At 44.1% G+C, this 22,979-nt stretch overlaps 1 protein-coding gene across 7 annotated transcripts in view; it reads right to left on the reverse strand.

Annotated features, from left to right (window-relative positions):
• Nucleotides 1–4,338: 4,338 nt before the first annotated feature.
• AK1 (adenylate kinase 1) overlaps nucleotides 4,339–22,979 on the reverse strand; it is a 71,849-nt gene continuing 53,208 nt past the window's right edge. For 3 of the 7 annotated variants that reach the window (XM_056540452.1, XM_056540459.1, XM_056540456.1), the window contains 6 exons: nucleotides 19,161–19,200; nucleotides 13,446–13,481; nucleotides 13,187–13,350; nucleotides 12,213–12,329; nucleotides 7,592–7,783; nucleotides 4,339–4,443 (listed from right to left, as the gene is read on the reverse strand). In XM_056540452.1, coding sequence (XP_056396427.1) covers nucleotides 4,375–4,443; nucleotides 7,592–7,783; nucleotides 12,213–12,329; nucleotides 13,187–13,350; nucleotides 13,446–13,481; nucleotides 19,161–19,200 — 618 coding nt within the window. In that variant the 3' untranslated portion in view covers nucleotides 4,339–4,374. Of the gene's footprint in view, nucleotides 4,444–7,591; nucleotides 7,784–12,212; nucleotides 12,330–13,186; nucleotides 13,351–13,445; nucleotides 13,482–16,929; nucleotides 17,207–19,160; nucleotides 19,201–20,380; nucleotides 20,690–21,595; nucleotides 21,615–21,893; nucleotides 22,104–22,979 lie in introns of those variants that run through there. The other 4 variants (XM_056540455.1, XM_056540458.1, XM_056540454.1 and 1 more) reach the window with 4 other exon arrangements.

Below are 22,979 nucleotides of genomic sequence, written 5' to 3' on the forward strand. Positions count from 1 at the left end.
CTGTTGCAAAACTACAACTCCCAGCATGCACATACACAGTAAATGGTGCCGGAAGCAGACAGTGCCATACATTGTGTAGTGGTCATGCTGGGTTACTGCAGCTCAGCTCCCATTCACTTTAAAGGGGTTCTCCACCCCTAGACATCTTATCCCCTATCCAAAGGATAGGGGATAAGATGTCTGATCATGGGGGTTATGCCGCTGGGGACTCCCGCGATCTCAGCTGCAGCACCCCAGACATCCGGATGGGGCGTGACTGGCGATGTGGGGCGGAGGCTCGTGACGTCATGGCCACGCCTCCTCAATGTAAGTCTATGGGAGGGGGCGTGACATCCATCACGTCCCCTCCCATAGACTTGCATTGAGGGGGCGTGGCTGTGACATCATGAGCAGGACGTGGCCATGACATCACAAGCCTCCGGTGCTGCACCCAACACTCTAAACGAACGCCGGGTGCAGCAAGGAGATCGCGGGGGTCCCCAGCAGCGATCAGACATCTTATCCCCTATCCTTTGGATAGGAGATAAGATGCCTAGGGGCGGAGTACCCCTTTAATGATAGCTGAACTGCAGTACCCCAGCTTGGCCACTACAACATTTATGGTGCTGTCTGCTTCCTGCGCAGCTCACTGTATATGTGGGCACCATGGCTGTGTCAAACAAATGATCAGTTTGGGGGGGGTTCTGGGTGTCGGACCCCCAAAATCCAATCTTGATGACCCATCCCGAGGAAAGGCCATCTGTACAGCCCCTTTACCCTACTAGCAATGAACTGCAGACACCTGCACTTTCATCCGTCTTATGAGGAAACGATTCCCGTTGAGAAAGAAGCTTGGACGTCTTGTGAAACCTTTTTAAGATGACCACCCAGAATTGAACAAAACAATGGTCTTCTAGTAGTAAAGGGGGTGGTCTTCTCCAAGAGGTGGTCTCACTGTATGTCATTAGGGGTTTCATTAGGATTCTAGAACAGTGTTTCTCAACCAGCGTGCCTCCAGCTGTTGCCAACTACAACTCCCAGAATAAAAGTACAGCCTTCAGCTGTCTGAGTAAGGAGGTGGTCTTCTCAAAGAGGCCAATGTGGTGGTCTCACTCTCCCGGCGTGCGGGGAGTTTTAGTTTTGCAACAGCTGGAGGCACACCGGTCGGTAAACACTGTTTATATTTCTGTTACACAGCACCCCATGGATGTTTTTATTCTTATGAATTCTGTTTTTCTATATGTATTACTGAGGCCACACATTGTAGTTGAATCCTACATTCATGTTGCAGGGGTGACCTGAAGGGGCGCTTGCTTTTTGGTAGACTTTTCAGTTGATATTAACATTCCCTAGCACGGGACAAGGGGCGTAACTATAGGGCTGTGTTTCCCAACCAGTGTGCCCCCAGCTGTTGCAAAACTACAACTCCCTGCATGCCCGGACAGCCGTTGGCTGTCCGGGCATGCTGGAAGTTGTAGTTTTGCAACAGCTGGAGGCACCCTGATTGGGTAACTGCTATAAGGGGTGCAGAGGTAGCAGTTGCACCCTATAAAAAAACACCAGTAGTATGAATCATACATGGTAGACATGGGCCCCATTACAAATTTTGCTTTGGGGCCCAGTAGAGGCGTAACTTGTAGCTTCTGGGCCCCAATGCAAAATGTGCAACAGGTCCCCATGTGCGATTTATAATACTTTTCTCTAATGGGGCAGATGTGCCAACATTGATGTTGCAGGGGTGACCTAAAGGGAAACTTAAAGGGGTACTCCGGTGGAAAACTTTTATTTTTATTTTTTTTAATCAACTGGTGCCAGAAAGTTAAACAGATTTGTAAATTACTTCTATTAAAAAATCTTAATCCTTTCAATAATTATCAGCTGCTGAAGTTGAGTTGATCTTTACCCTTCCAGTACTTATTAGCAGCTGTATGCTACAGAGGAAATTCTTTGCTTTTTGAATTTCTTTTTTGTCTTGTCCACAGTGTTCTCTGCTGACACCTCTGTCTGTCTCAGGAACTGTCCAGAGCTGCATAGGTTTGCTATGAGGATTTTCTCCTGTTCTGGACAGTTCCTGATACGGGCATCAGGTTTCAGCAGAGAGCACTGTGGACAAGACAAAAAAGAAATTCAAAAAGAAAAGGATTTCCTCTGTAGCATACAGCTGCTAAAAAGTACTGGAAGGGTAAAGATTTTTTAATAGAAGTAATTTACAAATCTGTTTAACTTTCTAGCACCAGTTGATTTAAATAAAAAATAAAAAATTCCACCGGAGTACCCCTTTACATTTTTGAGATATGTTTCAGTTGATACTACCATTACCTAGCATGGGACCAGGGGCGTAACTATAGAGGTTGCAGAGGTAGCAGTCACACCAAGGCCCCATAAAAGACACCAGTAGTATGAATGGCACATGGTAGACATGGCCCCATTACAGATGCTCTGGGGCCCAGCAGAGGCGTTACTTGTCTACCATGTGCAATTTACAATACTTTTCTCTTATGGGGCAGATGTGCCTTGGGGCCCCCTCAGTCACAGGGCCCTGGTGCGACTGCTACCTTTGCACCCCCTATAATTACGCCCATGGGGCCCAGAAGTGACTAGTTACGCCTCTGCTGGGCCCCAATTCAAAATCTGTAATGGCGCCCATGTCTGCCATGTGCCATCCATACTACTGGTGTCTGTATGTGGCCCCCTCAGTCACAGGGCCCCGATGGTACTGCTACCTCTGCACTCCTTATAGTTAAAGGGGTAGTCCAGGAAAAAAACTTATATATATATATATATATATATATATATATATATATCCATCCACTGGCTCCAGAAAGTTAAACAGATTTGTAAATTACTTCTATTAACATTTTTTAATCCTTCCAATAATTATCAGCTGCTGAAGCTGAGTTTTTCTTTTCTGTCTGGCAACAGTGCTCTCTGCTGACACCTCTGCTTGTCTCGGGAACTGCACACAGTAGAAGAGGTTTGCTATGGGGATTTGCTTCTACTCTGGACAGTTCCCGAGACACGTGTCATCAGAGAGCACTTAGACAGAAAAGAACAACTCAACTTCAGCAACTCATAAGTACTGAAAGGATTAAGATTTTTTTTTTTTATAGAAGTCATTTACAAATCTGTTTAACTTTCGGGAGCCAGTTGATATATATATATAAAAAAAAGTTTTTTTTCCTGGATAACCCCTTTAAGTCCATAGGGCCCTGATGCTACAAGTTACACCTCTGCATGGGTAGTATTGGCGCCAAAAGAAACGGCTCCTAAAATCCATGATATTTCGGCGATACATAATTTGTAGTAGAGAGGGTGACACGTAGGACAAGGCTTCTAGAGAAGTTTCTTGGATTAAAATTTCTCGAAGGCCGAAGATTGAGCCCCCCCCCCCCCCCCTGCCATCATCACGCATAAGTATGTGTTGAATTCGCCAAGAGGCGCAAAAACAACAATCTCCGACCTTGGGCTGTTAATAGGTTAAGTATCTTTTCCTGCTCTGACATTCCATTGATGTTATGCTACGGTCGCCCGGTATCACTTTCTGCTGAAATAATATGTGACAAATGCATCATTTCAGACTGGACACCTCCCAGAAGACAATGTAGTATCCGGTCTAGCGTTCTTCCTCTCTCTCTCCAGCCTGCCTGCATAGCGCCCCCCCCCCCCCCCAACCTGTTCCTTCATATCAGAGGCCAAAGGTGACCTTACAGCTTTCTACAAGGAGATAGAAGGCTTCCAAGAGGAAACAGCCTAAACGGCCAACTTCGGCTTAACCCCTTCCTGGGGCTCTTGTCATGGTGTCCCTTTGACCGAGGCCACGCGAGTCACGGTGAGCCATGGAGGTGACGCATAATTTTTTGTTAGTTTTTTTAAACAAACTTTTTCCTGTTCTGGAAAGGAATGTCTCCTGCCCTGGTCCGGAGCAACAAAAAACAAAAAAACTGGATGGGGGGGCGAATAAAATACGAAAAAACAGAAGCCGAGGCAAGGGACCTGAAATGTTTCCTTGAAGTCGTTTACTGTTCGGGAAAAACAGGAAGAGAGCGAGGATATCAACATTCTGAGGACAGACAGAAGGGGATCGGGGGTCGAGGAGCGCACCTTCCTACGGGAAGTAAGGACGAATTCTTTCGAGTCTCTGGACGGGATTTGGTGACGTGTGAGACTGTGACGGAGCGACACTGACCTGGTCCAATGTTCAAACGCTCCGTGCCAAGTTTGTTCTGTTTAAATAAGATCTGTATTAATATATTTTTTTTTTTGGGGGGGGGATGTGGAGGGGGGGGGGGGGGCGGGGTCACAGAATAAGGCAAAAGAATGTTGTGTACAGAGAAAAATAAGGCATAAATTTTTTGTTTGTTTTTGTGTTTTTTTTTTTTTGTTCAGCTTCACTGTTTATTTAAGGGCATCAAGGGATTCGCTGACTTGTTTGAAGACGTCGTCTACTGATCCTTCGGCGTTGATCTGCGGAGAAGATAAACCATACGTGAATTGATGACATTGACGTGAGTAGGATGGCATACTATATGCCAGTGGGCTTCAACCTGCGGACCTCCAGATGTTGCAAAACTACAATTCCCAGCAACGGCTGTCCGGGCATGCTGGGAGTTGTAGTTTTGCAACATCTGGAGGTCCGCAGGTTGGAGACCACTGTTATACACGTATGTCATTAAAGGTTTCATTAGGGTTTTAGACCAGTTGTTGCAAAACTACAACTCCCAGCATGTCCGGACAGCCATAGGCTGGGTGTTGTACTTTTGCAACAGCTGGAGGCACCCTGAGAACCGTTCTAGTTATAAGCAGCAGTCATCTGATGATCTACTTTAGTGTTTCCCAAAGAAAGGTGCCTCCAGCTGTTGCAAAGATACAACTTCCAACACACCCGGACAGGCGTAGGCTGGGTGTTGTACTTTTGCAACAACTGGAGGCACCCTGAGAACCGTTCTAGTTATAAGCAGCAGTCATCTGGCGGTTTACTTTAGTGTTTCCCAAAGAAAGGTGCCTCCAGCTGTTGCAAAGATACAACTTTCAACACACCCGGACAGCCGTAGGCTGGGTGTTGTACTTTTGCAACCGCTGGAGGCACCCTGAGAACCGTACTAGTTATAAGCAACAGTCATCTGGCGGTTTACTTTAGTGTTTCCCAAAGAAGGGTGCCTCCAGCTGTTGCAAAACTACAACTCCCAACACGCCCGGACAGCCGTAGGCTGGGTGTTGTACTTTTGCAACCGCTGGAGGCACCCTGAGAACCGTACTAGTTATAAGCAGCAGTCATCTGGCGGTCTACTCTAGTGTTTCCCAAAGAAGGGAGCCTCCAGCTGTTGCAAAACTACAACTCCCAGTATGCCTGGACAGGGGTGGTCTTCTCAAAGAGTTGTTCTAACTGTATGTCATTAGGAGTTTCATATAGACCAGTGGTCTCCAACCTGTGGACCTCCAGATGTTGCAAAACTACAACTCCCAGCATGCCCGGACAGCCAACGGCTGTCCGGGCATGCTGGGAGTTGTAGTTTTGCAACATCTGGAGGTCTGCAGGCTGGAGATCACTGATATAGACTATAGAGCAGTGTTTCCCAACTAGTGTGCCTCCAGATGTGCAAAACAACAACACCCAGCATGCCTGGACAGCCGAAGGCTGCTGGGAGTTGTAGTTCTGCAACAGCTGGAGGCACACTGATTGGAAAACACCGTTCTATAGATCCTATACTTCTCTTACACCCATTGCATCCCATGGGGTATGTTTTTAATCTCAAGGATTCTGTATGGGTTCGTATTAAACTGGAGGCACTGTATTTCTATAGGCTCTGTATTGAGACAATAATAATTGCGCATGAGGCCGTGATCTTGTGAAACCCCCCAAAAATGATATCCTCACTGAATTAACACATTACTGCCTTCCATACATGGCCCAATGGACACGTATGGCGCTGACGCTGCAAGACAGCTGCCATATTCTTCTTAGCTCCCATGTATCACTCAGTATCACCAATCTAATTCAGCGCTGGGATTGGACGCTGTGCAGATTGTGGGCGTGTGACTTGCCAGACTCCTACAGTTTTCCCTTTAGTGCATCTCAATGGGAGAGATAAAGTGCTGTACTCGTGTATCTCCAGCTCTCCCATAGAGATGCATATAGGGGGCGTGATGGCCTCTGCTTCGTGCGGCAGTCGACACAGCTCCATGCATTGGGAGAGCTGGGGCACCGGGCAGCAGATCGTGGGGCGTCCCAGCAGTGGTACCCCCCCTTGATCATACACTTTAAGGGATAGTGGATAAATTGTCCTGAACTGGAGTTCTCCTTTAAGTGCATTCAAGTGCTAAGGCAGGAAAGCCATTTAAAGGGGTACTCCGGTGGAAAACTTTTTTTTTTTTTTTTTATCAACTGGTGCCAGAAAGTTAAACAGATTTGTAAATTACTTCTATTAAAAATTCTTTTCTTTTTGGAACACAGAACTCTCTGCTGACATCATGACTAGAGATGAGCGAACTTACAGTAAATTCGATTCGTCACGAACTTCTCGGCTCGGCAGTTGATGACTTATCCTGCATAAATTAGTTCAGCTTTCAGGTGCTCCGGAGGGCTGGAAAAGGTGGATACATTCCTAGGAAAGAGTCTCTTAGGACTGTATCCACCTTTTCCAGCCCACGGGAGCACCTGAAAGCTGAACTCATTTATACAGGATAAGTCATCAACTGCCGAGCCGAGAAGTTCACGACGAATCGAATTTACTGTACGTTCGCTCATCTCTAATCATAACCACAGCGCTCTCTGCTGACATCTCTGTCCATTTTAAGAACTGTCCAGAGTAGGAGAAAATCCCCATAGAAAACACATGCTGCTCTGGACAGTTCCTAAAATGGACAGAGATGTCAGCAGAGAGCACTGTGCTCATGATGTCAGCAGAGAGCTCTGTGTTCCAAAAAGAAAACCATTTCCTCTGCAGTATTCAGCAGCTAATAAGTACTGGAAGGATTAAGATTTTCTAATAGAAGTAATTTACAAATCTGTTTAACTTTCTGGCACCAGTTGATTTAAAAAAAGAAAAGTTTTCCACCGGAGTACCCCTTTAAGATTGTTATTGCACCATGTCAAACTACCCATGGCGTAAAAAGTGTGATTGGTAGGGATGTGATCATAGGGATTTTCTACAATCACTAAACCTGGACTAGACAAGACTTTGCCAAATGTCAGTGGAAGAAAGAATTGGACACGTTGAATAGAAAAGATTTCAACATCCCACAGAACAGTGGTCTTCAACCTGCGGACCTCCAGATGTGTCAAAACTACAACTCCCAGCATGCCCGGACAGCCAACGGCTGTCCGGGCATGCTGGGAGTTGTAGTTTTGCAACAGCTGGAGGCACCCTGGTTGGGAAACACTGGTCTAGACTTAGTGAAGCCTGAGGCCATGTTCACATGTCGCAATTTCATTGCATGCTGGGAGTTGTAGTTTTGCAACATCTGGAGGTCCGCAGGTTGAAGACCACTGCCATAGAAGATAAGCCGCTGCCTATTCTCCTATGCCATATATGTATAGAGGAATGAGGAGGAACGGCTCAGTTGTATGGCCCACATGTTATGACCCCATTGTTGCCTTGCTGGGACCACTTACCTTTCTCACAATGCCTCTGCCTTCATACAGTGCAATGACAGGTTCTGTGGCCTTGTAGTAAGTCTCCAGTCTCTTCTTGATAGTTTCTTCATTATCGTCAGCCCGGCCGCTGGTCTCGCCGCGTTTCAATAACCGTTTCACCATTGTGTCGGAGCCGGCATCGATGTACAGCAACAGTGAGGGGGCAGCGATCTGCAATGATAATAGAGAAGGGATTATCACTGGGATTAGGAGAACACACACGGAAAAGGGTTATACATGGGATTATGTCTGTTTACATTGATCAGGGATTCCTTCTGGATTATGGTGTAAAATGCTGTAAAATCATTGCTATGAATGGGATTACATTAATATCTGCTAGGATTACATTAATGCAGTGTTTCCTAACCAGTGTGCCTCCAGCTGTTGCAAAACTACAACTCTCAGCATGCTCTGGTTGGGAAACACTGAAATAATGTATGGTGGCAAAAAGTGTAATATAGCAACTTACTATACTAATGTTATTAGCCATAATACACAGATCTCTCCATTACCAGAGCTGTCTTACTTGAAGCTGTGACATCACATCCCACTCTCTGAATACAGAGCTCCCGTCCCTTCTCCCCCCCCCCCCCCTTCCTTCTTGTCTGCTAAAGATGAGACTATTCATGTGAAGAGGAGGAGCTCATATTACTGCTCACGAGCCACCATCCCACATCACCAGTCATCTGGTAAGGAGCGAAGTTCGCTCCGTGCACTGGATGCCTGGGGTGTCCGTGCACCAGATATCTAGGGGTGGAGTACCCCTTTAAAGATCACCATACAGTTTAGAGAACGAGCAGCCTAACCAGATGATTTCAGCAGGATCCAGCCAACTATATTTTGTGTATGGGGGCCTCCTGACTTCCTGATGATGTCCAGAGAAAAGAAGGATCGGACATTCTAGATTGAAAACACATGCATACTCAGCTGAGCCGTGTGTCCATGTGTATCAGGGATGTAGTAAAACTCTTTTAGCCAAGAGCTAACGAATAGGTATGGGGACCATCAGCATCTTGTAAAGCATGGGTAGCTGAGTAGATAAATACATAGGGGGAGATTTATCAAAACCTGTCCAGAAGGAAAGCTGCTAAATTGCCCATAGCAACCAATCAGATCGCTGCTTTCATTTCTGAAAAGGCCTCTGAAAAATGAAAGCAGCGATCTGATTGGTTGCTATGGGCAATTTAGCAGCTTTCCTTCTGGACAGGTTTTGATAAACCTCCCCCATAGATTTGTAGAACAATAGACAGTACAACTTTTTAATTGAAAGCCCTTCTTATTAGGTCATTAGGACCCTAGATATATATATATATATATATCTATACTCACTGGACTCCATATATATATATCTATCTATACTCACTGGACTCCATATATATATATATATCTATACTCACTGGACTCCATATATATATATATATATCTATACTCACTGGACTCCATATATATATATATCTATACTCACTGGACTCCATATATATATATCTATCTATACTCACTGGACTCCATATATATATATATCTATACTCACTGGACTCCATATATATATATATATCTATACTCACTGGACTCCATATATATATATATCTATACTCACTGGACTCCATATATATATATCTATCTATACTCACTGGACTCCATATATATATATATCTATACTCACTGGACTCCATATATATATATATATATATATCTATACTCACTGGACTCCATATATATATATATCTATACTCACTGGACTCCATATATATATATCTATCTATACTCACTGGACTCCATATATATATATATATCTATACTCACTGGACTCCATATATACGGTATATATATCTATACTCACTGGACTCCATATATATATATATATATATCTATACTTACTGGACTCCATATATATATATATCTATACTCACTGGACTCCATATATATATATATATATCTATACTCACTGGACTCCATATATATATATATATATCTATACTCACTGGACTCCATATATATATATATATATATATATATATATATCAATACTCACTGGACTCCATATATATATATCTATACTCACTGGACTCCATATATATATATATATCTATACTCACTGGACTCCATATATATATATATATATATATATCTCTATACTCACTGGACTCCATATATATATATATATATATATATATCTATACTCACTGGACTCCATTTATATATATATATATATATATATATATATCTATACTCACTGGACTCCATATATATATATATATATATATATATATATATATATATATATATCTATACTCACTGGACTCCATATATATATATATATATCTATACTCACTGGACTCCATATATATATATATATATATATATATCTATACTCACTGGACTCCATATATATATATATATATATATATATATCTATACTCACTGGACTCCATATATATATATATATATATATCTATACTCACTGGACTCCATATATATATATATATATCTATACTCACTGGACTCCATATTTATCTATACTCACTGGACTCCATATATATATATATATATATCTATACTCACTGGACTCCATATATATCTATACTCACTGGACTCCATATATATATCTATACTCACTGGACTCCATATACATATATATATATATATATATATATATATATATATATATCTCTATACTCACTGGACTCCATATACATATATATCTATACTCACTGGACTCCATATATATCTATACTCACTGGACTCCATATATATATATCTATACTCACTGGACTCCATATACATATATATATATATATATATATATATATATATATATATATCTATACTCACTGGACTCCATATATATCTATACTCACTGGACTCCATATATATCTATACTCACTGGACTCCATATACATATATATATATATATATATCTATACTCACTGGACTCCATATATATCTATACTCACTGGACTCCATATATATATATATCTATACTCACTGGACTCCATATACATATATATATATATATATATATATATATATATATCTATACTCACTGGACTCCATATATATATATATGCATTCCGCCTGAACATTCCGCTGCAGCAGATTCCCATTGATGTCAATGGGATTGTGCTGCGCTGTGCACATGACGGAATTTCCGATTCCGAAATCCCGATTTCAGAGTGCGCAGAGTACACCTATTCACTGCCAAATAGACGGTGTGGTCCAAGCCTCCCCCATTTCATGAAGGCAGAAGAATTATGATTCCAAAAGTCATTGGGGGAGATTGATCAAAACCTGTGCAGAGGAAAAGCAACCAATCAGATCGCTTCTTTCATTTTTTTTTTTAGAGGCCTTTATAAAAAAAAAAAAAAAATGAAAGATGCGAACTGATTGGTTTCTATGGGCAACTGGTCAACTTTTCCTCTGCACGGGTTTTGATAAATCTCCCCCATTGTCTGTAGATATAGTCAGATGGTGAAAACATGCTGGGAGTTGTAGTTTTGCAACAGCTGGCAGCACCCTGGTTGGGAAACACTGGACTCCATTTCTCATGATCCATTCCTAAGGATAGGTGATCACCTTACAATATACCTTTAGACCATTCACACGGTTCACGCGGCGGATTTTGCTACCAGTGACTTCAATGGGTCAGCAGAAAATCCGCAGTAGAGGCAGATTGGCAAATTTTCCTTCAATGGCAGCAAAATCTGCTGCAGATTTTCTGCAGGTAGTCCGTCTGTGTGAACGGATCCTTTAAGGTAGGGTCACACATAGCGTTTATGCAGCATATTTGGCGCTGCGTATTTGATGCTGCATATTTCTGTGCTAGCGAATTCTATGGGAGTAATAGTAAACCCCCATAGATTTTGCTAGCACTGAAATACGCAGCATGAAATACTCTGTGTATACGCTACCTATGACCCTACCCTTAGGGTAGGGTTACACATTCCGTATTTTTCTGCGTATTTCGGCTGTCCGGGCATGCTGGGAGTTGTAGTTTTTCAACAGCTGGAGACACCCTGGTTGGGAAACACTGCCCTGGACGACAATGGACTCCCTTTCTCATGATCCATTCCTAAGGATAGGTGATGTGATCACCTTACAATATACCTTTAGGGTTCATTCACACAGTCGGATTATCTGCGCAATTTCTGCAGCGTATTTGCCGCGGACCAGTGACTTTAATGGGTCAGCAGGAAATCCGCAGTAGGGGCAGATTGGCAGATTTTCTTCCAATGGCAGCAAAATCTGCTGCAGATTTTCCGCAGGTAATCCATCTGTGTGAACGGACCCTTTAGGGTAGGGTCACACGTAGCGTATACGCAGCATATTTGGCGCTGCGTATTTGATGCTGCATATTTCCGTGCTAGCGAAGTCTATGGGAGTAATAATAAACACCCATAGATTTTGCTAGCACTAAAACACGCGGCATGAAATACTCTGCGTATACGCTACCTATGACCCTACCCTTAGGGTAGGGTTACACATTCCGTATTTTGCTGCGTATTTCGGCTGTCCGGGCATGCTGGGAGTTGTCGTTTTTCAACAGCTGGTTGGGAAACACTGGTCTACAGGGAAGTATGGTGTAAGACATCACGTTCCTCACCTTCTTCTCAAACTCTTCCCCCTGCTTGACCTCGCGTGGGTACCCGTCTATGAGGAATCCTTTGGAGACGTCAGCCTTGGCGATCATGGCGTCTCTCAACATGTCCAGCACTGTGTCCTGGGGAAGGAAGAGACACTTGACTACATGATCTACTACCAGAATAATGAGTAAAATACACATACTGTAATAATGCTATCGAAAGCGTAAACAGGACATCGAATCCCCTCTCGGCAGCACGGACCTGCTCTGGGTCACATACTACCGTGTTGTTTATAACGTCTCCAATTTCCTCTAGTTCCTCGGAATAATTTCCTTCATTAAGGTTTAGCGTCTATTAAGGTGTTCGGGGTCATGACTGCAGGGGGCAACAAAACATTCGCCGGCTAATGCGTGACCCAGACCGGGAGCTCGTCGCGTAGAAGGTAAACACAAGACGCCGATGAGTAGAGCTCTGTGTATATAGAAAAATGAGGATACAGCGCCACCTAATGGAGGAGAAGACCCTGACAACTAGTAAAGGTAAGATTTAGGCAAAACGAACATGATCAGACATCTTATCCCCTATCCTTTGGATATGGGATAAGATGTCTAGGGGCGGAGTACCCCTTTAAGCTATCACTTTGTTCCCATTGCGCACCCCCATCCAGCGTTCCTTCCAATATAATTTGTCGCCAAGGTGTATGTACTAGCAGTGGTGCCACCTGCATACTTCTCTGTGCCTAGTGATATTTCACCTCCTTTCTGGTGATCCGCAGGGGTCCCAGCGGTTGAACTCTAGACCACAGATCACCTAGCTATCCCCTATTCTATTGACAGAGGATAGATTAAAATTGGGTTCACACAAACCAGGAGTTTCTCTGTGTCGGGTCCTCTTCAGGTTTAAGCTAAAAATACTGAAATATATTGTAAATCCAGACAAACCCTTGTGTTGCATTGTGTGGGGTCATGTGGGTCTATGTGGATTTTGGACTCACCAAAGGCACAAGCTCTCCCCTCTCCATGATGGCGGACAGGGTCTTCCCTCTCTCTGTTCCTGAGGACACTTCAGCCCTCAGTAGGTCTCCAGTGGACAGATGGGTGTAGCCATATTTTTGGACGATCCTCTCACACTGGGTCCCCTTGCCGGAACCTGGACCTCCTAAAGTCACCGACAATAAAAACTTGTAAAAACCTCTCAGTACCTGACAGAAAGTTCTGTATAACACAGACATGACCTATACACCTGATACTCACCGACCACGAAGATGATCTTACTGTTCTTTAATTTCTCTGAAGAGAGAGAGAAAGATAATAGATTAATTGTATAATAATCACAATTCTGGTCTTAAAGGGGTACTCCGGTGGAAAACTTTTTTCTTATAAATCAACTGGTGCCAGAAAGTTACACAGATTTGTAAATTACTTCTATTAAAAAATCTTAATCCTTCCAGTACTTATTAGCTGCTGAATACTACAGAGGAAATTCTTTTCTTTTTGGAACACAGAGCTCTCTGCTGACATCACCAGCACAGTGCTCTCTGCTGACATCTCTGTCCATTTTAGGAACTGTCCAGAGCAGCATATGTTTTCTATGGGGATTTTCTCCTGCTCTGGACAATTCTTAAAACGGACAGAGGTGTCAGCAGAGAGCACTGTGCTTGTGATGTCAGCAGAGAGCTCTGAATTCCAAAAAGAAAAGAATTTCCTCTGTAGTATTCAGCAGCTAATAAGTACTGGAAAGATTAAGATTTTTTAATAGAAGTCATTTACAAATCTGTTTAACTTTTCTGGCATCAGTTGATTAAAAAAAAAAAAAAAAAAAAAAAAAAAAAAAAAAAAAAAGGTTTCCACAGGAGTACCCCTTTAATAGGCTGGGCTCATACAGTGCAAGGTTGGGGCTATGGTGATCCATATTAAACTATGTGCAGTGGCGTTTTTAGCAATAGGCCAACATGGCTCACGCCTAGGGCGGCAATTTAAGAAGGGGCGGCAGAAATTCCTTCTGAGCTGCATCTGTCTTCAGGAGGTGAGAGAGGAGACTGTGGCCGATCCAGGGCAGGAGAAGAAGCCGGCAGAGAAGGTCCTGGTCCTGTTTGAACATCATTATGGTAAAGTGGATAATCATACCCTGCCCCCCCCCCACCCCCCAGAGGTGTAACATGTAGCTTTTGGGCCCTATGTATATCATGTGCCATTTATAATACTGGTCTTTTATGGGGCAGATGTGCCCTTAGGCACCAGGGTCCTGTTGCAACTGCCACTTTGCACCCTTTATGGTTACGCCCCTGCTTCCCCCCATCCCAAGGCTAGCCCATTACCCCAATGCCCCCCCCCCCCCTTCCCTGTCTAGGGCAGCAGAAAACCTTATTACACCACTGCCTATGGGTGATGATCAGGAGACATATCCGTTAAACAGAAACTTACAATGTATTCGTTAAACGGAGCCCATGTTAGTCTATGGGTGATGGACACCGGGATATAAAAACGTATCCGCTATCCTAAAGGTAGGGAAAAAGTGTCAGATCGCGGGGGGTCTGACTACTGGGACCCCCTGCGATCGGACAATTATCCCCCACTTGTTTTTTTTTTTGGAGGGGGGGGGGGGGGGGGAACGCCAAGAAAAACGCCAATTCTGCCACATGGCGTTTTTTAAACAGAGATCAATTTATGTGTGCGGGCAGGGCACTAAAAATGTAGCCGACAATAATAAAAATGTAATGTGTGTTTCACTTTTTATTCTTTGTTATTTTAATTTTTTAGGTTGCACTACTACTTCCAGCATGGAACACACTGTTCCATGATGGGAGTAGTAGTACCTGTACTAATTGACAGATCTCCCCAGGTCCGTTGTGATCCTCCTGTATAATGTATAGATGCGTCCGCCGCTCTTCTATGGTCCCCTGCACTGCCGTATATATACACCTATTCATATTTCCCACAGAGAGCTGTGATTGGCCAGATGGTTCCAGCCAATCACAACTCTCTGTGGGAAATATGAATATGTGTATATATACGTCAGTGCAGGGGACCATAGAAGGGCGGCCGCCCGCATCTATATATTATACAGGAGGATCGCAACGGGTGTCAGGAGTGACACCCGCTGTGATCTGTCCTTAACTGCAGGAACTACTACTCCCAACATGGAGCACACTCTGCTCAATGCTGGGAGCTGCAGTACCTGCATTAATAGACAGATCGCAACAGGTGTCAGAAGTTACACTTGCTGCGATCTGTCTATTAATGCAGGTACTACAGCTCCCAGCATGGAGCAGAGTGTGCTCCATGTTGGGAGTAGTAGTACCTGCAGTTAAGGGCAGATCACAGTAAGTGTCCCTCCTGACACCTGCTGCGATCGTCCTATCTATTGCAGAGATGCAGAGCGGCTTTCTCCTGTGCTCCGCATCTCTGCACTATACTCCGGCCAGTGATATGAATAAGAACATCACTCCTTCATATTTCCCGCTGAGAGCGGTGATTGGCTGCAACCATCCCGCCAATCACCACTCTGGGCGGAAAATATGAATGAGTGAGGTGAATTTCTATTCACCTCACTGGCAGAGATGCGAGCGCTGTATAGAGCCGCTCCACATCTCTGCTATATTATGGACGATCACATCAGGTGTCAGGAGTGACACCCGGGTGATATGTCTATTAGTACAGGTACTACTACTACTACACTTTATTAAAAATTTATAAAAAGTTTGTTATAAAAAAATGTAAATTTCGTTAAATAAATTTTTTCCCATCCCTACTGCATCCTTTTTTATTTATTTATTTATTTTTTTTTGGTACCCAAGAAATTTTGAACAAAATGCCAAAGGGGCCAAAAATGCAATTTCCACTCAAATACAAAAACTCCAGAAAAAATGCCAGAAAAAACGTCACATGCAGGAAGTGGCACTGGCGGTTTTTCTGGTGTTTTTTTTTCTGTGAAAAAAAACGCATGGAAAAAAAAAACAAGTGGAATCCTAGCCTTAGGAAATCCTTAGGAAAGGGGATAAGTTTTGATATCCCGGAGTACTCCTTTAACTTCAATAGACAAATCATTCCTACTAGAGATGAGCGAACTTACAGTAAATTCGATTCGTCACGAACTTCTCGGCTCGGCAGTTGATGACTTTTCCTGCGTAAATTAGTTCAGCTTTCCGGTGCTCCGGTGGGCTGGAAAAGGTGGATACAGTCCTAGGAAAGAGTCTCCTAGGACTGTATCCATCTTTTCCAGCCCACCGGAGCACCTGTAAGCTGAACTCATTTATGCAGGAAAAGTCATCAACTGCCGAGCCGAGAAGTTCGTGACGAATCGAATTTACTGTAAGTTCGCTCGTCTCTAATTCCTACTAAAGTGAATTACGTATAGTCCAAATATCCCCACTGGTCGGATCTGCATTTTACCCTAAATCATAGATCTCCAAACTGTGGACCTCCAGCTGTTGCAAAACTACAACTCCCAGCATGCCCAGACAGCCAACGGCTGTCTGGGCATGCTGGGAGTTGTAGTTTTGCAACAGCTGGAGAGGCCCACAGTTTGAAGACAACTGACCAGGCCTGGCGTTGGTGTTTGATATGGTCCGGCCAAAATCTAAAAGTAAAGGGGACAGATGGGTCGTAGGGACTGATCCAGAGATAAGCGTCGCACACCCCTATCTCCTAATGACAGGATAACAAATATGGCCGACTTGGGATTCATAAGCGTCTACAATACGGAAGATACGGATCTGACTGAACCCTGTTTTGTTACCTGTCTCCGGTGAAGTCTTGGACCGCCGACGGCGACTGCAGCCTGCCCCCATTTTGCGCTCGGACTGCGCCTACCGTAGCCTGGGATATCCTTGCACCCTAGTACCCCGGCTCTATTGTAGCAGAACCTCAGACGTTTTTTGGAGTCAGTAAAGTAGGAGGGAAGCTTAATGTTAGTTCTTTGCTGTTCTGGCAACCACTGTCCTCCTCCTCCCTGAGGCCGGGCCTTGTGGTCAGTGGCAGCCTGCCTGTTGTCCTGGAGACACGTCTCATGCAAGCCTGAAGACAGTTACCAATGTCAACTGTAAACAGTGACAGCAAGCAGTGATCCTGCCGGAAGTCATGTGACTACTGCCCCTATCAATGATTATTGCTTGTTTTTAGTCAATGATAAACTTAGCGACAGAAAATAAAAAGCAGAAAATCAGCTGCACAAAACGCGCAGCAAAATCCCTTAGGGTACGTTCACACGCGCAGATTTTTTTGGCGGGTTTTGAAAGTGGGCGGGCTCTTCTCGGATGTCCGCAGCCGATGTACACTGCGGAAAATCCCCCACAAGCCCCATTGAAGTCAGTAAGGACTGTGGCGGATTTTCTGCCGCGGAAAATCTGCTGCGGACAGCCGAGACGAGCCCGCCATCTTTCAAATACGAAGCAGAAAACCCGCTAAAAAAATCTGCGCGTGTGAACGTACCCTAAGGGCGGATTCTCTGCGGATTTTTACCGCATCGTATTTTCTGCAGAAAATCATCAGCGGATTTTACTACCATGGGCTTTAAATTTATCCTCTGGAATATCCCTTTAAGGGAAGGGTCACACGTGCCGTATTTTGCTGCGTATTTGCTGCTGCCTATTTCCTACCCAAAACTGGGTGGCAAAATCAGCTGCAGAAAATATGCAGCAAAATACGGAACGTGTAACCCTACCCTAAGGGTAGGGTCACAGGTAGCTCATACACAGCGTATTTGACATTGCGTATTTCAGTGCTAGCAAAATCTATGGGTGTTTATATATTACTCCCATAGACTTTGCTAGCAGGGAAATACGCAGCGTCAAATACGCAGCGTCAAATATGCTGCGTATACGCTACGGGTGACCCTACCCTAAAGGGTCCGTTCACACAGGCGGATTACCTGAGGAAAATCCGCTGCAGATTTCGCTGCCATTGAAGGAAAATCTGCCAATCTGCCAATCTGCTGACCTGCTGAAGTCACTGGTAGTAAAATCCGCCGCAGATGTTCTGCAGCAAATACGCTGCAGAAATTGCGCAGATAATCTGACGGTGCGAACAGACCCTAGGTGATCACCTATCCTCAGGAATGGATCATGACAAATGGAGTCTGGTGTCCCCCAGGGCAGTGTTTCCCAACCAGGGCGATGCCAGCTGTTGCAAAACTACAACTCCCAGCATGCCCGGACAGCCTTCGGCTGTCCGGGCATGCTAGGAGTTGTAGTTTTGCAACAGCTGGAGGCACCCTGGTTGGGAAACACTTAGTTAAAGGAATAATGTATGGCAGATTGGAGCGGCAGTTCTCATGCCCAACCACCACTCCATTCAAATGGGGGACACGGGACCCCTGTTCCCGTGACCAGTAGGGGGCCCCACTAATAAGACATATGTAGATGCAATCTGTGTTCTCAGTAGCACATAGGCCGCGCTGTTAGCTCAGTATTTGGAATAACACATGTTGCTGAAACATGTACTTACGCAGCTATAAATAGGGGTCAGGCGGAGGGGGGGGGGGGGGGGTGTCACTAACATTTAACTGGCTTCAAAGTATTGCGTTCAGGCCGGGAGACCTCTGTGTGGTGCATGAGGAAATATCAGATTCTCTACGCCAATTCCTCTTAAAGGGCATTTCTATTAAAACGAATTTACAAGGAGCAGAACAGCAGTAATTGTAAAGTTGAGAGTTGGTTTCCCTTGCAGTGCCCCCGCAGGAGGAACGAAGCATTACAACATTGTGATCATTGAAATGAACAGCATCCCTGGTAATACAGGCGCAGACTTCAGATGCTATTTATGCTAGAAGTTCGGTCAAAAAAGACAAAAAAAAAAAAATCTGCCAATTCCATAGAATTTCACCTTCATTTACTATGCTCCTCCTCTTCCCACTTATACTGATTGGAGAACATAAAGCGGCGTCACTGTCAATAGGAGGAAGCCAAAGGCTGACAATGGCGCAGACAGATAGTCAGAAAAGTGGAGCAGGGGTGGTAGTGACGCTCTTACCTGCCATTTTTGTAGGATCGGGGCTCTCGGTGACCTCTATCTGTAAGAGAAAAGGGAAATAAACGTTATTAATACAATATTATCATTCCGCATGTGGCCATTAGACTGGATAATCTGGATGCAACAATGCTTTGGGATATACATTTGCTTATGAATTGATAAAGGGAGGAATCCCGAAAGCTTCTCTACAAAATCTTGTTAGTCCAATAAAAAAGGTTATTACAAGATACTGGAACTACCGATGATTTCGCATTTTGCATCACTGGACTAATACGGCTACTGCTAACTACTCGACTAATTGTATGTAGATATACAAATATCTATACATCTCATATCTATCTATCTATCTCATATCTATCTATCTATATATCTATCTATCTATCTATACATCTCATATCTATCTATCTATACATCTCATATCTATCTATCTATCTCCTATCTATCTATCTCCTATCTATCTATCTATCTCATATCTATCTATCTCATATCTATCTATCTCATATCTATCTATCTCATATCTATCTATCTCATATCTATCTATCTCATATCTATCTATCTCATATCTATCTATCTCATATCTATCTCATATCTATATATCTACCTCATATCTATCTATCTATCTCTCTCATATCTATCTCATATCTATCTATCTATATCTCATATCTATCTATATCTCATATCTATCTATATCTCATATCTATCTATATCTCATATCTATCTATATCTCATATCTATCTATATCTCATATCTATCTATATCTCATATCTATCTATATCTCATATCTATCTATATCTCATATCTATCTATCTATCTCATATCTATCTATCTATCTATCTATCTCTCATATCTATCTTGAATACCCCCAAGTACATTTACTGAAAAGTGTTCCCAAACTTGGGGCCCTCTCCAACAACTGCAAAACTACAACTCTCATCATGCCCCCACAGCCTTCGGCCACTATATAAGACAAGGTTCCTTAACCTGTGGCTCTCTAATTCAGTGTTTTGCAACCAGGGTGCCTCCAGCTATGACAAAACTACAACTCCCAGAATGCCCGGACGGCCAAAGGTTGTCCAGGCATGCTGGGAATTGTAGTTTTGCCACAGCTGGAGGCACCCTGGTTGGGCTGTCATGGCATGATGGTAGTTGTGGTTCTGCAACAGCAAGAGAGCCACAGGTTGGGGGACAGTGATGCAAGAGGACAGCTATAGAAAAGCTCAGCCATTGTATGCCATTCAGGGTGTGTGGACAGCTGGGTGACCAGCACTATATTGGTTAATATTCATGTAAGTCAACTTAGAAAGTTCACTGCCCATCAGGTTGAAATTGCACAGACAATTGTAGTGATCAATGTGCGGTCTAGGAGCAGCGCTGACCTGTCCAGGCTCCTGTGTGGCTGGTACAGACTCCATGTTACCTGTCGGGGGAAGAAAGTATTTCCTCCTCAGGGCTACAGGCAGGATGTCTCCAGAGAGGACAATGTCTCCACGTGCCTTCCTTCTTACTTCTATGGGGAAATTAAAGGGGTACTCCGGAGGCAAAAAAAATAAATAGATTTGTAAATTACTTCTATACAAAAATCTTAACCCTTCCAGTACTTATCAGCTGCTGTATGCTCCAGAGGAAGTTGTGTAGTTCTTTCCGGTCTGACCACAGTGCTCTCTGCTGACACATCTGTCCATGTTAGGAACTGTCCAGAGCAGGAGAGGTTTGCTATGGGGATTTGCTCATACTCTGGACAGTTCAGAGGTGTCAGCAGAGAGCACTGTGGTCAGACTAGAAAGAACTACACAACTTCCTCTGGAGCATACAGCAGCTGATAGCAGCTAAAAGTAATTTACAAATCTGTATAACTTTCTGCAACTAGTTGATTTGAAAAAAAAATGTTCCCCCTCTGAAGTACCCCTTTACGTCTTTGCCCTAGCCTCTCTTATCAATGGATGGTATGAACACGCATAATCCAACCAAGATGTGGTGACAGGATATGACGGTCGGGATGTGAGGACAAGATATGTGGATGGGATATGAGGACGGGATATGACGGGATATGAGGATGGGATATGCAGACAAGATATGAGGATGAGATATAAGGACGGGATATGAGGACGGGATATGAGGAAGAAATATGAGGACAGGATATGAGGAGGAGATATGAAGATGAGGACGGGTTATGAGGGGGATACGATTCAGCTACTAAATCTATTCATTGCTTTGCCCCAAACTAGAAAGCTACAGATCCTATATAGAAAGCACCGGATGCTATAGGCGCCTGTAGCTTTTCCTGCAGATTGTGGTGACTAATAGACAGGAGGGGAGATCCCACCGCTTTTCCCATAGGACCCTCCTATCCTGAGAATAAATGGCGCTGGTGACCGTCCACTATACAGGCCCACATCATCATGTACACAAACATATATACGGAATCCTATACATACCCCATAGCATGTAGCTGTATACGCTGTGTTACGCTGTATAATTGTCTGTACTTCGCCCAGTAAAGGATTGTGATGCTTTTACTGCCGCACTAAACAATGACATCTCTGTGTTTTGCAGAATTCTCTCCCCCCCCCCCGCACCCCCTTTACAGTCACCGCAGGCACCAAATCCACTCTCTAATAGGCCTATCTGTGCCATACTAGACTACATAATACAATGCAAAGTCATAAAGCAATATAACAGCTACACAATGCTAACTAGTTGCATATAGGCATACGTATAGACCCCCAGGCTTACATAGAAGACCCCAACGACCTTCCTCAATGTCACGCCGCAGAAGTAGTCCTCTCAGCCGACAGGTAAGTGGTGCCCGGGTGGTAAGATGGCACAGATCAGCATCTCAGCCTTCGATGGTACATGATCTGCAGAGGAGCGGAGGCTGAGAGCAAGAAGCAGAATGACGCAGGATGTGATGGAGTCGGCGGAGTTAACTATTGTGCAGCCAGACTGAAAGCTGCGGACTCTTCACCTGCAGGCGTCCTTCACCCGAGGAGCATTCTACTACCCACGTACCTGATATCACACCGTCATACGGGAGGAGCTTTAGCAGACGCCATGGACTCATATATCTATATATTTATGGAAACAAAGACTGTCTGGGCATGCTGGGAGTTGTAGTTTTTCAACAGTTGGAGGTACCCCAAGAACCATTCTAGTTAAAAGCAGCAGTTATCTGGCAGTCTATTTCGCTGTTTGCAAATCAGTGTCCCTCCAGCCAACGGCTGTCCGGGCATGCTGGGAGTTGTAGTTTTGCAACAGCTGGAGGCACCCTGAGAACCATTATAGTTATAAGCAGCAGCCATCTGATGGTCCACTTCAGCATTTTTCCAACCAGAGGGCCTCCAGCTGTTGCAAAACTACAACTCCCAGCATGCCCAGACAGCCAACGGCTGTCTGGGCATGCTGGGAGTTGTAGTTTATCAACAGTTGGAGGTACCCTGAGAACTGTTCTAGTTATAACCAGCAGTCATCTGACAGTCTATTTCAGTGTTTCCAAATCAGTGTCCCTCCAGCTGTTGCAAAACCACAACTCCCAGCATGCCCGGACAGCCGTTGGCTGTCCGGGCATGCTGGAAGTTGTAGTTTTGCAACAGCTGGAGGCACCCTGAGAACCATTACAGTTATAAGTAGCAGCCATCTGATGGTTTACTTCAGCTTTTTTCCAACCAGAGGGTCTCCAGCTGTTGCAAAACTACAACTCCCACCCACGTACCCGATATCACACTGTCTTATGGGAGGAGCTTTGGCAGACAGCATGGACTGATATATAAAGACTGTCTGGGCATGCTGGGAGTTGTAGTTTTGCAACAGTATATACCCCAA

The sequence above is a fragment of the Hyla sarda genome, chromosome 9, assembly GCF_029499605.1.
Source record: "Hyla sarda isolate aHylSar1 chromosome 9, aHylSar1.hap1, whole genome shotgun sequence".
Classification (NCBI taxonomy): domain Eukaryota; kingdom Metazoa; phylum Chordata; class Amphibia; order Anura; family Hylidae; genus Hyla; species Hyla sarda.